This window comes from Furipterus horrens, unplaced genomic scaffold (assembly GCF_987537825.1).
Source record: "Furipterus horrens unplaced genomic scaffold, mFurHor1.1.pri manual_scaffold_3, whole genome shotgun sequence".
In the NCBI taxonomy this organism is placed as follows: domain Eukaryota; kingdom Metazoa; phylum Chordata; class Mammalia; order Chiroptera; family Furipteridae; genus Furipterus; species Furipterus horrens.
The window spans coordinates 155,501,044-155,516,748 of record NW_028327173.1 but is presented as its reverse complement, the minus strand read 5'-3'; the positions used below and the strand labels follow the sequence as shown (position 1 = coordinate 155,516,748).

At 35.2% G+C, this 15,705-nt stretch overlaps 1 protein-coding gene across 3 annotated transcripts in view; it reads right to left on the bottom strand.

The window, feature by feature from the left end:
• USP8 (ubiquitin specific peptidase 8) overlaps positions 1-15,705 on the bottom strand; it is a 56,867-nt gene that overhangs the window by 29,073 nt on the left and 12,089 nt on the right. For all 3 annotated transcript variants that reach the window (XM_090270590.1, XM_090270592.1, XM_090270591.1), the window contains exons 3-7: positions 14,053-14,197; positions 6,979-7,064; positions 5,556-5,718; positions 3,947-3,989; positions 1,817-1,961 (exon numbers count right to left, since the gene is read on the bottom strand). In XM_090270590.1, the coding sequence (XP_090126716.1) occupies positions 1,817-1,961; positions 3,947-3,989; positions 5,556-5,718; positions 6,979-7,064; positions 14,053-14,197 (582 nt within the window). The remainder of the gene's footprint in view (positions 1-1,816; positions 1,962-3,946; positions 3,990-5,555; positions 5,719-6,978; positions 7,065-14,052; positions 14,198-15,705) is intronic.

Here is a 15,705-nt window from a genome sequence, read left to right as displayed (position 1 = left end):
CCTAATTTAAATAATATACCTTCTTAATGGACCCTGGCTGGTTTGGCTCAGTGGATTGAGCGTCGGCCTGCGAGCTAAGTGTCGCTGGTTCGATCTTCCAGTCAGGACACATGAGAGAAGGAAAACTCTGATTCCAAAAAACCTCCGCTGCCTTGCGGCATACCTCTTCAGGGGAAAGGCTAAGGGAGTAAACCCCGACAGAAAATCCGGAGCCGGAGTCCCTAAGGCGGTTTGACGTTGTAGTCAACACCGGCAACTCCTGCGGCGTACCTGAAGCCAAGCTGTATTGACTCCGTCTTTCCCTTGGACCCTTCAGCTGCAAAGAGAGGGGGGGGTCTGCTGCATGGGCAACAGCAGACCCTCCATATCACCCTGCCCAGGCTCTGTAGCTTCATCGCAAGATGTCGATTCAACACGGGAGGAGACAGATACCGTGTCACTCCCGAGTCGGACTGCACAGCCATTCTCGGCGGTGCAGATAGACTCTTAAGAAGCTACACCATCGTCTCTCGAGACGGATGGCTGCCGACTCGACCTTCTTAATGTTAAGTTAGTCCTACTATGAACCACAGATTTTACCTAATCCAATCCCATATACTAAGACCCAGGAAGGTCATATAATAGTCAAAACAGTGAAAATAGCTCTGGAGCTGGAGTTTTCACTCTAGTCACTATTGTGATAATTTCTAATATATAAGTATATTTATGCAAGTAACTTTAATTTTATAGGTTAAAACCTTCTTATCAAAAGGGAAAAAAATTTTTATTAAGTCTTTTTAAAAATATTTATTTATTTATGTATTTATTTAGAGGGGAAAGGAGAAAGAGAGGGAGAGAAACATCACTGTGTGGTTGCCTCTCACTTGTGCCTCCAACCGGGGACCTGACGTGCAACCTAGTCATGTGCCCTGACTGGGAATCGAACCAGCAATACTTAGCTTGCAGGCTGACGCTCAATCCACTGAGCCACAGCAGCCTGGGCCTTATTTTTTATTAAGGAACTGTGCTAAATGTATGTATAAGATTTCTCATTTAAATTTCTCAAAACCTCTGAGATAGGTACCATTATTACCCCCATTTTTCAGAGGGAAACATGGGCTTCTGATTTTAGACCCTATACCCTCTTACTCACTTAACTATATTGTTTTTTTCATCTTCAAAAACGTATCTGCATGTTCTCTTACCACAGATAATAGTATAAGAAATTTCGAATTATAAAACAATTCAATTAGTTCACAACTTCGGTCCATTTGGTGCATATGCTTCAAAGGCTCACACATAGCTCTGGCTGGTGTGGTTCAGTGAATTGAGCACCGGCCTGTGAACCAAAGGGCTGTCGCTTTGATTCCCAGTCAGGGCACATGTCTGGGTTGCAGGCCAGGTCCCTGGTTGGAGGCGTGTGAGAGGCAACCAATCTCTCACATAACGATGTTTCTCTCCCTCTGTTTCCCTCCCTTCCTCTCTAAAAATAAAGAAATAAAACCTTAAAAAAAACAAACACAAAAAACAAAAGCTCACACATAAAAAATAGTACAAGAAATTAGTCAACAAACACCTGGGAAGAGACAGCACACAAGGGCAGCTTCATTTCTTTTCTAATAAGACCCTGAATGCCACAGATAGCAGAAAACAGCCATACTGGAATGAATGTCTTTTACACTACTATTCAGGAAGGGTGAGGTATGCCACTAGGAGCAAAAAGTGAAAAGGTCAATGGGAAAAGAAAACACGATTTTGTCTCTTAGATTGGATGCTAATTATTAATATTTATTACTATCCACAGTTTACCATTTTATCTAAATACATAATGACCCACCCTGGACTGATGGCTTCTTCAGGAACAGTGTGAGAATTTGAAATATGGGAATCCTGATAATCCTGCATTCTTCGAGCATCCATTATAATCAAGCTGATGTTTTCATCCATCATCATTGTGTACAGTTCCTTTGCTGTGATTGAACCTTGGAATCAATAGAAATAATATCACTGACAAGTAACACCCAGTTCTGTCATATCGCTAAACACAGAAAAGCATAGCGTTTTATTGAAAAGTGAAATGTACTGGGTGTCACATACCCACTATTCCATCCTACCATTTATTACCTTTTAAACTAACATTAAATATGTGTTTTTGACATTTATCAAGAAACTAACTCAATGTTCCATTAATAAAGACTTAAGTACCAAAACTTGCTGTTGAGTTTATAATTACTTCTGGTATTGGCTGTGTTACTGGTACAAAATAAAGGAAATTAATGTGTGTATCTCATGAAAATACTCTGTTTTTTAAAATTAAGCCATTTTAGCCCTCGCCAGGTGGCTCAGTTGATTGGTTGGAGCACTGTCCTGTATATCAAAAGGCTGCAGTTCCAATTCCCAGTCAGGGCACATATCTAAGTTGTGGGTTTGATCCCTAATTTGGAAGCGTATGGTAGCTCCCTTTTTCTCCCTTCCTCTATCTCTAAAATCAGTAAACATATCCTCATGTGAGGATTAAAAAAAAAAAAATTAAACCATTTAAAAAATATCAACCAGAAGAAACATCTATGGCTCAAAAATTCTTGAAAGGGTCTAAATTCTTTTTTAAAAGTCTCTAATGGGGTTTTATGAGGGCTATTTTAGTTTTTCAAGTATTTCTGGAGTCACAAGCCAAAAGCCTGTTATTTGTGTTCCATGAGAGGGGCTGGCAAACTATGGCGTCCTGTTTTTACTGGAACACAGCTATATTCATTTGTTTACATATTGTCTGTGGCTGCTTTCATGCTACAGCAGCAAAGACCGCAGGTTCCCCTCCCCCAAAGCCTAAATTATTTATTATCAAGCCCTTTAATTTTTAGCCAAAATAAATAGTCACTATGTTGCTATTTCCCTCTTTCAGCTTCTACAATCTAAAGTAAAAGATCAAAAAGCACTACAAGAGAGCTTAATACGTACAGAAGTATTTCTTTGGCAGTGAATTATGAGAACTATTCACAGTATCTCCTAAGCTAAAATATTCAGTTACTAATAACCATCCTCCTTCCCTTTCTAACCATCAAGATCATTCTGACAAGACAACCATCTAAACAGGTTGAGAACAGACCACTAGATGGGTAGTATCAAAGTAGGATGAGATACAAAGGAACATAAGGATAAAAACAAATCTAAGAATGAATTGGTAACAGCTTTTAGGAAGATATGTTACTAAGTTTATCTTTTATTGTTGTATGGCAATATTTTAAAGAATTTATTTTAGTGTTACAAACAATTAATGTTTAAATTAAACCTTTTCTGAGAGGAAAACTTAGGCAACTGCCTGAGTCTTGTTCTTTAGGTGATGTATGTGTGACTAGAGCATCCACACCGCCTGTGGATAATATCAAAATTATTTAGATTTTTTAAGGGAGTAAAGAAGACTTTTAAATAATTAAAGTTTTCAACCTGGAGTCATAAGTAGTCAAAGCTAATACTTATATAAAGTTTACTATGTATTATACGAGTTTCACATACATTAACTCATTCACTCCTCACAATCACCCTATGAACTAGGTACTATTATTATCCCCACTTTAAAAATGGGAAATTAAGTTAAAGAGATTGAGTAACATGCTCAAGATCACAAGGAAATTCAGAAGAGGAGCCAATGTTCAAACCCAGGCAGTCTCACTTCTGAGAAGCCATGCTCTTAACCACTATGCTAAACTATCCTGAAAAGAAAACAATGACAAGTATAAACTGTGGTTTTGATGTTTTCAATTGCATATTATCATAAATATCACCCATGATATAGAAATTCAGAATATAATATATTTTCAGTGTATCTGTACAAACTTGGAAAAATGACACAGCTTTCATACAGATTAGACACAATGTTGGAATCTCACTGTATAAAATCTGAAGCTCATTCTGATTAAGAGAAGATCTGAGGAATAACCTAAAAGAACTCCCTCTCTCTGTACATATTTACCTTTCTGTGTGGTCTCATTTTTTTCATTCTTTTCACCATTTACCTATTTCACAGGAAAAAAAAAAAGAGCTTCAACTTAACAGAAACAAAAATTTTCATAAAAACAAAAAGTTCAACTTTAATACTTCATTGAAACTGAAGCCTAGAAAATGAAGGGCTCAGGGTACTGGCATTTTATAAAAATACAGACAGTAATGGTATTTACCAGGTTACTCTGGTAGTAGTTAACAGCTAAAATAACTAGCAGCATATATGAATCATATGACATTTCTTCAAAATTTTCTTCAGTTATTGGCTAAATATAATTTAAAAGCACAAATTGTTATAGAAGTTCATTATTTACCTTAATGAAAGAGTATTTCTTACAATGAAATAAAAATTTGGGTATTCCCTGGCATGAAATAGTCAAAGTGATGAAAGGGAAAACCTGCAATCAAATCCTAGGAATACTCTACCCAGCAAGGTTATCATTCATGATTAAAAAAGATATAGTTTCCAAGACAAGCAAAACTAAAGGAGTTCAACACCATTAATCCAGCAATACAAGAAATGTTAAAGGGACTTCTTTAAGCAGAAAAGAAATGGTCAATAGTAAAAAAAAAAAAAAAAAAAGTATCAGAAAGAAAAAAACTCATTGATAAAGGCAAACATTTAGTAAAAGTAGTGAATCAACCAAGTATAAAGCTAGTATGAAGGTTAAAAGACAAAGAGTATGATCATATGTGACTATAATAGGGAATACAGGCACACAGATGCACACAAAAGGTATAAAGGATCTCCAAAACATAAATGTGAGGGGTTAGGGAAAATGTAGAGCTTTCCAGATAGTATATGATTCCACGTACATGAGGTGCCTAGCGTAGTCAAATGCACAGACAGGTATAGAATGGAGGATGCCAGGAGCTGGGAGTAGGGGGCTCGGGGACTTATTGTTTAATGGACACAGTTTATGTTTTGCAAGACACAGGTCCTTCTGGAGGTGGACAGTGATGGCGGCTGCACAACAATGTGAATGTGCTCAATACCACTGAACTGTGCACTTAAAAATGGTTAAGGGGTTAAGTTTTATACTATGTGTGTTTTACCACAATAAAAAATTTAAAAAAATAAAAAATAGGGCCCCTATGTCCCAGTCTCTGGGAGATAGGGGCCTAATTTCCATATCAGAAAATGAGCAAACACAGATGACCTCTCACATTGACCAGCCTCCCACCCTGACATACTCCAACACTTTTCCATTAGCTAATTAGCATTTAAAAATCCTCCCACATTTTGTTTAAGCTTTGCTGAGTTCCATCGCTCTCCCATATTACAATAATCTTGGAGTCTTCATTAACATTTAAAAAAGTGTTTTTAAAATGTAGTTGTGAGTATCAATTTGAGAGACTGTAATAAACACAGCTTGTTAACATATGAATCTCATGGTAACCACAAACCAAAAAGTTGTAACAGGACCAACTGAAGCTACAATTTCATTCAATTCAATTTCTAATAAAAAGATCAAATTTTACCTTTGTTGCCTAAAAGAATGTTGTAGTGATATCTTAACTCTTCTTAAGCAAATAATCTGAGAAGAATCTTTCTATCTCACAGAATAAATTTGCAATACCTTTTGGGTTTTGTCTTTGGAATCCAATACACTTTCCAAAGGACTTCTAGCTGATGTGCCACCATCCTCTCTTCCTGTTTCCTGTCTTTTCTGCTTCTCCAGTTGCTCTTCCTCCTGTCTGTCCTTTTCTTCAAGTTTTTTCCGCACTTCAGCTTCTTCATATCTAGTTGAAAAAAGAAGTAAAGATATCTTATTGCAATGATCATGGAAAGTAAAGGAGTTCCAGTTACATAACACTCGTACCCTGCTTGGGTCCATATGTTCTCCCTCCAACTGAAATTCAATACTTCTATCGTTCATTACAAGCCACAACTTGTAAATTTGCCCTCTGTAGATTTATTTCAAATAGCCCAAAAATCTTGAAAAGAAACTCTATGCTCTGAAGTTGAAGTTGTTTAATGCTTTTGTTGCTTTCCCTCCCACTAATTTCCACCTTTTAATAATTCAAATCTGCTGCAATTTCCTTTTGAAAAGACTTACAATACTAAAATCCTAAAATTAACTGTAAGCCTCATTCACTTATAAAGTCATTCAAAATATTAAAATGTACAGACAACAAATAAGTGAAAGGACTTAAAGCTCAAAAGACAGAGAAAATAAAGAACATGATTATTGTTATAGTATGATTAGGGAAAAAACTAGGCAAGTCAAGGAGAAAACAGTTAATAATTGGTAATCCAAAGAAGAGGGGAAATTCTATTTTACTTAATTAACGGGCTAAAGGAGAGAGAGAATAGTGATTCAAAGTGATATCATCCACCTTGACATATTCCAGATCCAAGATTAGTAATTTCTAGAAAGGATGAAGGGAGCACAGTAGTTAAAAAAGATACTTTCTAAGTAAAGGCTATTGTGTAAATAACTGTAATAGTTAATTGATCCAAGTATGAAAAGTATTAAGAAAAATACTGAACTAAAATAGTAACATGTCATTTTTGATTTCTAATTATACTATAAGTCTGATAAACCAGGCATGGCAAATACTAGAATCAGATTTTTTGAAACATATATAACTTCTACAACCAGGCAGATCAAAACTATAGTGAATACTTTATTCCCATAAGACCAGAGTCCAGTAGTACATTAGAACAGGGAACACAGGAGGAATGATGATTTTTCTGAAGAATGCTGTTAGACATTTAGGAGAAAAAAAGGGACCTGAGTGCTAAACTATATCAATGCTTACCTTAATAATCTGTTATTTAAGTATTTTAAAAACTTCAGTAAAATGTTAATGGTAACACATGAACATAATATAAGCGAAAGGGCAAAAGATTTTAACTTTGTATCCTGTTAAAACAGGACTCATTTTTAGGAATTGGGATTTATATGCATGATCAACATAAATAGACAAATTCTAAATATTATTTTTATGTTCCAAGTTTTCATTCTTTTAAAGATTTGAAAATAATAATGTCTGTACCTGAGTTTAAGGCTTTCAGAAAGTCTTTCAGCTTCTTCAATAGCTTTTTTGATGTTTGCAGGTCCAAGTATTGAATGAATGTAGTCCTAAAATTACAGGAAAGCCACCCTATACTGTTAGTACTGGCCACTGCTCAAAGCTCTAATGCTAAAGACATTAAAATCATGGTACTTAAAACAAAAAAATTTAGATGAAGACATTATTATGAGTGAATAAAGTATTTTAAAAATCTTATAACCTACATAAATACACAACTTATTTTCTAAATGTTTAAAAAGTATCTCATTATACCATTAGCATGGTAAAAAATTCCAGTAGGTAACAGTTTCACTTATTTGTAAGGCACCTTGTAAGAAGTGTAAATACTATTTGTTTATAAGTGCCAAAAAGCAAAGCTTTCAAGAGCATAATATACTTTGCTATTGCAAATATGTTACCCAGTTTTACTTTTCTCTAGTCTCAGAAGCAGTAAAACAAATTGCATATCAATCTACATAGTTTTCTTTTGTTTTAAAATGAGATGTTTTTGCTTCCACCTCTATTTTACAATAACTACCTGCCTTCAAACATGTTAGACATAAAACAAGTTTTACATATGAGAAAACCTTGAATAACTAAAAGTCAAATGATAGAAAACAAAACACCAATATAAAATACCTTAAAAAAACACAAAATTTTGGCACATAATTTACTAATAAGCATAACGAAGTTAAAAAAATCACTTCTCTAAGAGGTCACTCATATGTACCTTCAATCAAGTTATTTCTAAATCAACGTTAGTTCAACATGACAGCAGTGCAGTGAGACTCCGCTAAGTAGTTACCGGATCTAATTCGCCACAACTTGTCAGTATAACTTTGCAAATAGAGCCTACTAGCACAATTCAACACAAATGATACATTAACCAAAATTTAATAAAGAAAAACCAGAAGGTCAAAAATATCCATTTTTGGCTCATGGAGAGACAGTCACCAAGAGCTTTGGGGGCAATAAATCTGTTGGTAACAGCTATAATGTGTCTGTCTAGCCTAAAAGTAGCTCATGTTTTGGTTGAGTTTATTCTTCTAGATTAAAGACTAAATAAATAAAAAGGGCCATTCACTATGCAATTTCAATAATAGTATACAGTTTGTTCAATATTGTGTCAATTGAAAATTATAGTGGAAAAATATATCAGTCCTGGCAACTAACAATTTTTTTTAAATACAAAATAAAATCTAATCATTACAATAAGTTTTCTCTGATAAAAACAAAATACAAAGTAAAACCAAAAAATACTATGACTTGTTTTATTAATTTTTTGACATAAACTCATCAAAAAGCCAGCCTGTAAGCTCAGCTTAACTGTATTAAAATGATGAAGAAATTGTGTTTGGCTATGCCTATTACAAACTCTCAAACAACACTCCCTTAATATTTATTAATGAGGCCTCTTGTCGGCAATTCTCTCTCTGTACTCTTAAGGAGGCACAGTTAAAGTAAGTATAAATATTTTCAGATTTTCAGTAGTAGTCCTGGATAATGTGGCTCAGTTGGGTGGAGAGTCATCCCATAAACTGAAACATTACAGGTGTGATTCCAGGCGACGCACAGGCCTAGGGTGCAGGTTTGGCTTATGGGAGACAACCCACTGACGCTGCTCCAACATAGATGTTTCTCTCCCCCACGTCCCTTCTCCTTATCTGTCTCTCTCTCTGTCTCTCTCTATGGGATAAATCAATGAAAATTTTTAAAGTTTAAAAAATTTTTTTCAATAGCTTTGACAATTGGCATAATTTAAAAACCAACAGCCAATTCTTATATAACTAAAAACATCTGCTTCTTAGGTTTACCAAATAGCGCTTTCCAGTTCCTGAACATTTAGATTTAAGCAACTCTCATGCTTCCTCCCAAAAATGTTTACTAATAATATTTAGGATTAATTTTCAAGAATGCTACAGAGCCCAGACTGGTATGGCTCAGTTGGTTGGGCACTGCTCCGCAAAGCGAACGGTCACTGGTTCAACTCCCGGTCAGGGCACATGCCTAGGTTGTCGGTTTGGTTCCTGGTTGGGGTGCATGTGGGAAGCAAGTGATTGATGTTTCTTCATATCGATGTTTCTCTTGCTCTCTTTCTACCTCCTTCCCACTCACTAAACATAAATTTTAGAAAATTTAAAAAAAAAAAGAAAAGAAAAAAAAAGGAAGAAAGAATGCCATGAAGATTTAGCTCTGGCTGGGTGGCTTGGTTGGCTGGAGCATCATCATGTACACCAAACAGCTGCAAGTTCAATTCCCAGTCAGGGCGCATACCTAAGTTGCGGGTTCAATCCCCGAAAAGGGCACATACGAAAGGACAACCCTGACTGACGTTTCCCTCCCTCCCTCCCTCCTTTCCCCCCTCTCTCAAAATCAATAAACATATTCTTGGGTGAGAATTAAAAAAAAAAAAAGAATGCCACCAAGATTAAAAAATATCATTCTAGCCCTGACAGGTGTAGCTCAGTTGATTGGGTGTTGCCTTGCGAAGCAAAGGGTCGCTGGTTCGATTCCTAGTCAGGGCACATGCCTCGGGCTCATTCCCCAGTTAGTGTGCAAGCAAGAGGCAAGCAATTGATGTTTTTCTCCCTCTCTTTCTCCCTTTTTTTTCTTCTCTCAAAAAATAAATAAGATCTAAAAAAGGTTAAAAAATAGCATTTGAAGATTATCTAGACTTTTCTATATTAATATTTTCAATATTTTCCTTCCTTTTCAGAAAACCCTGAAAGTTATTCATAAATTGATTTTTTTCAATGAGTAAGCAATAAATATCCTTTATTAGTGACCTTCCTAAATTAATACGTTTTATCTAAATCTTAAATATTCCCTAGTGTAAAATAAGAATGAAAGATAACGTTTCTGAAGAAGACCAATGACATTACATTCTGTCCCTACCTGCTTTAACAGGTAAAAACAAAAAAATATTTAATTATTAAATTTAATATTTCACATACATGAAGTACACTGGAGAGGTTGAGCTAAATAAAACAAAAACAGTTCTAAGACAGAGCAGATGTGGTATGCTGGACAGAGCAAATGAAATTAGTCCCTTTACTGAAAACCAGGAACTGAACTACACCACATGAAATAACAGGAAGTTTCCTAACCTGAACGAACAACTGCCACTTTCAATTAGATACTCCCTTTAGAAATGCAAGGGATAGTCTGTGGAAGTGGAAAAAAAATTCTTATCTATTATAATTTACTCCCAAACCCATCAAGTTAAAAAAAAAGGCAGCTACAAAAAAAACTCCCAACCTTGTCAAAGGAAAAAAAACAAACTGCTAACAAAAAATAAAGCAAAAAATTAAAAAGTACATTATAACAGACCCTACAACAATAGACAAAACAGCAAACATCAGCACCATCAGTTATCCAAATCTGAAAAATTTTCAAAATATTTCCTCTAGCAAATGCTTTTGCACTTCTTTTAAAGCAATTCCACTTTAAGAGATACTGTGAAAATCATCAGAGAGCATGCAAAATCTTATTTAAATTTGGGCAGGCCTCTGTCTCTATCTGCAGATAAGTATGCCCAAGAAGTGTTCCAAGGACAGGATCAATCCAGCCATTTGTGGACAGAAGGATTAACCTCTAAACGCAAGGGCACACCTTTCCAAAGCTAGACCTATCACTCCACAGCTATTACTAGCATAACCTTACTGTAAGAAGAAACACCAGCAATGATTTATCACCATTAAATGAAATACAAATTATCCCCTAACTAACAACCAAAAAGGAAAAAAAAAAAAAAAAAAAAAAAAGATACCAATCCCACTACTGTGGAAAAATATAAGGCTACTTCAAAGAACAAGAGTTTTTTAACTTCTGTAAGTCAATTTAAATGAGGCAAGAATATTCTACCACCAGAGTACAAAATAAAACTCAATACTAATTCAAGAGTGGTTTCTCTATCAGGTAAGAAATTTATTGGCAGTGTTTTGCTACCATTTATTGTCTGGCAGCAATATCGTTCCTAAGTAGGGGTGCAACCACCAACACAGAATTCTTCCCATTTCTTTACCTTACTCTCCATGTTCTTCTTTTGCCTGTTTCTGGTGCAGTTGAAATGCAACCATTTCTCCCTGCAACACTTGTCAGTTAGTCATCAGTTCTCTTTTTTTCATTTGCACCCCTCCCTCCCTACCCATGGCTTCAACAAAGTGAAAGAAAGGCACCTGCTGAAAGGATTAAAAGCAAAGTAATACTAAAAATGGAAGCAATCAGCATTAATTTTGCAAACTGGGATCTTTAATATGGCTACAAGTCAGTGATATATTAAAAACTGTCACTTAATAACAAGTAGCTACGGATACATTCCCAGAAGTGGAACTGCTGCATCATAAGAAAGTGGCAGTGCCATTTTTAATTTTTTGAGGTATCTCCATACTGCTTTCCACAGTGGCTGCACCAACCTGCAATCTGACCAACAGTGCATGAGGGTTCTCTTTCCTCCACATCCTCACCAGCACTTCTTGTATGTTGGTTTATTGATGGTAGCCATCCTGACAGGTATGATAATCTCATTGTGGTTTTAAGTTGCATTTCTCTGATACTTAGTGATGCTGAGCGTCTTTTCATATGCCTATGACCATTTATATATATATTTTTTGGAGACGTGTCTATTCAGATTCATTTTCCATTTTTAAACTGTTCTTTGGGTGCTGAGTTGTATAAATTTTTGTTTTTTTTTAAGATTTTATTTATTTATTCTGAGAGAAGGGAAGGGAGGGAAAAAGGGAGAGAAACATCAATGTTTGGTTGCTTCTCATGCACCCCCGACTGGGGACCCGGCCCACAACCCAGGCATGTGCCTTGACTCGAGAATCTAACCAGCAACCCTCTGGTTTGCAGGCTGGCGCTCAATCCACCGAACCACGCCAGCCAGGGTTAGAAGTTTTTTATATATTTTGAAAATTAACCCCTTACCTGATGTATTATTGGTGAACATTTCTACCATTCAGTGGGTTTTCTTTTCAATTTGTTGATGAAAAAAAGATATATCAGAAAAAAATATTTGTACGAGAAATGTCCGAGATTTTACTGCTTATGTATTCTTCTAAGATTTTTATAGTTTTGAGTCTAACATTTGTCTTTAACCCATTTTGAGTTTATTCTTGTGTATGGTGTAAGAAGATAGTCTAGTTTCATTTTATTTTTTGCATGTATCTGTCCAATTTTCCCAACACCATTTACTGAATAGACTATCTTTACTCTATTGTATATTTTTGCCTTTGTCAAATATTAATTGACCATAAAGGTGTGGGTTGATTTCTGAGCTCTCTATTCTGTTCCATTGATCTATATGTCTGTTTCTATGCCAGTACCATGTTGTTTTGAGTACTGTGGCTTTGTAATATAACTTGAGATCAGATAGCACGATTCCTCCAACTTTGTTCTTTCTCAAGGTTGCTATTGCTGTTGGGGGTCTTTTGTGGTTCCATATACATTTTTAAACATTTGTTCTAGTTCTGTGAAATACGTCATTGGTATCTTGATAAGAATTGCTTAAATGTAAAGACTGCTTTGGGTAGTATGGACATTTTAATAACATGAATTCTTCCTTATTTGTATCTTTTTCAATTTCTTTCTTCGGTGTCTTGTAATTTTCCAAGTATAGGTCTTTTACATCATTGGTTAAATTTATTCCTAGGTATTTTATTCTTTTTGAGGCAACTGTGAATGGGACTGTTTTCTTAGTTTCCCTTTCTGATAATTCATTATTGATGTATAAAAATGCAACTGATTCCTGGATATTAATTTTGTATCCTGCTACTTTACTGAATTCATTTATTAGTTCTAGTAGTTTTTTAGTGGAATAATTAAGGTTCTCTATACACAGTATCATGTCATCCACAAATAAGTTTTACTTCTTCCTTTCCAATTTGGACTTCCAGTATATGTTGAATAAGAGTGGTGAAAGTGAAAATCCCTGTCCTGTTCCTGATCCTAAGGGAAATGCTTTGTAGCCTTTGCCCATGGAGTATGATGATGTCTGTGCATTTGTCATATATGGTCGTTATTAGTTGAGGTATGTTCCCTCAATTCCACTTTGTTGAGAGTTCTTATCATAAATGGGTGTTGAATATGTGCACCCCTATGTTCACTGCAGCATTATCTACAACAGCCAAGATTTGAAAGCAGCCCAAGTGTCCATCAGTAGATAAGTGGATAAAAAAGCTGTGGTACAATTATACAATGTACTACTACTTGGCTATAAAATAGAAGGAACTCTTACCTAGCATGGATGGACCTGGAGAGCATTATGTTAAGTGATATGAGCTAGTCAGAGAAAAACAAGTATATATGATTTAACTCTGATGTGGACTCTAATGAACAAAACAAAATAAGCACAACAGTGACAGACTCACAGAGAGCAGGAAGACAGCTATTGGGGTAGGCCAGGGTAGGGAAGGGTAAAGAAATTGGGAAAAAAAAAAGAGAGAGAAAACTCCTGAACATGGACAACAATGTGGTAACTGTCAAGGGGATGGGGGGTGGAGGGAAGTGGAGGAAGGTATAGGGAGGTTAAATGCTGATGGACGGAGACTTGACTCAGGGCGGGACCACATAATACAGATGATTTGTACCTGAAACCTATAATTTTGTTAACCAGTATCTCCTGAATAAATTCAATAAAAATAACCTTTAAGCTTTTCACATTAAAAAAAGTGACTAAACCTTGAATCTTGAAAAAGTACAACCACAGTCATATTGTTTTTTAATTTGATGCATGAATAAAATGAATAGGTCTGCCTGACCTGGCAATGATTTATCATAGCAGAAACTGATCATGAGTCTGTATGTTGCTATAAACTTGTACTACTCAAAGAAAAATTAAGAATGTGTATAGTGTGTGTGTGTGTGCATCCACATATGTACACACATGTTTGCAAATAATGAAATTAAATCTTCAGTTTGCTTTTTCTACCTGCAAAGGAGTTTGAACTTGATGCTATATAATGTTATCTAAATTACAGTAGAGTTAAAACTTTTAGAGATAGCTCCATTGTGTAAAAATAACTTAGCAAATAAAAATGCATAAATAAAAAGTACCTGCTGTTGCTTGAAATCAGGCCTTTTTTTGATAAGATTATAAACAGTCACATATTTCATATACAGTACGTAGGCCCTTTCCTCATCACGATCTAATCTGCTTTCTTCTGCTGTCTTGAAGATCTTCAGGGCACTCTGTACGTAACTTAAAATTACAGAAAAAAAATAAGACATGATATCTGGGGGAAAAATCATGTGTAAAGTCCACATATAATCTTAAGAAAATAAATTTTATAATTTAGGCTGTACTATTTCAGAACTGATACAAAGTTAGATCCAACTTTGGAGGCAACCTGAAAATTTCCCATTTGGTATGAGTAAATACTTCTATTTCATAATAGTTGTTTATATATCACAAGCTATTCAAAATACATTCTAAGTCCAGTTTTAAGAGACTTGTTACAATAGATATTCTGAGGCAAGTGGTCCTTGGGCAGCCATATAATAGTCTCACTCTGTAACTGAAGAACATATCATTTGTATGGAAGCTAAAACCTTTATTATTTTAATGATATAACAAGTATTTTCAATTCTCCTCACTTCTTTCTACAGAGAATTTTACATTATGTCTCCCCACCTAAAAATCCAAGTAGGGAAAGGATAGGGGACATGAGTTCAATCTTTTTATTTGGTTAAGATTTTCTACAAAATGGCTGAACTGTACTCTGATTCACTGGTCCTGGAAGAAAAAGAGACTTAATGTCCAAATATATATCATAAAATTCCACTTTAGTAAAATGATTTGAGGATTCTGTGGCATTCATTCTAAGGACATTTTCCCGATTTGATAAAGCAAATTAATAAAATAGGTGTTTCTGCCAAGAGGAATTCATTCACTTAAGACTAAAGTTTTGGCAACCAAGTTATAGTGCTAATGCCTACATACAATATGCTTTATCAGTAATTTATTTATTCAAAGCAGTGCATTTTATTTTCTGTATTTTCAAATGGTACTCCAAGATTGAGACATGGATTAATGATGGGTTGGTCAGGCCAAGGATCTAGATCACCACTCAAAAAACAGGGACAAAATGGTATTTAGGACGAAAGATGTCCTATGCAAGGATCATTTCAGTCAGAGTGTACGCCCGGCCTCACATTGCATCATAGTTCTAGGATAGAGGTATATTAAGCTAAAGGTAGTAAGGAGATTCTCTAGAAAAGTTCAGGAGTGGGTTCATTTGGGATCATCCATATCATTTTTTAGAGCAACCCATTTATTTCCATTCAGAGAACACATATTTTCCCTGATTTCAAAAATCTGTTTGCGCTAAGCCTGGGGTGTACGGCTGGCTAGACTCACCTTTCTTTCTGAAACTCTTTTTTGCAACTCTATATTACATAGATCATTAAGTTAAAAGTTCATGTCAAAGTAATACTTTGCTGAGTACTGGATATAAAAATACATCTCTCTCCTCTTTTTATCAAAGACAGACTATGCTAAAACCATCTCTTATATGTGAAACACACAAGGATAAAAATCCTAAATTAAGAAGGATTTTTATACTGTTTTATGAAAAGATATTAACTGTGGCTGAATGAGTTTTATAGAAACCTTAGAGTCTTTAAGTCTTAAACTTATGATCTGGTATATTGCCCAGAAAATAGATAATATGCACATTAGAAAAATATATAGGTACTCTACCAAGATAA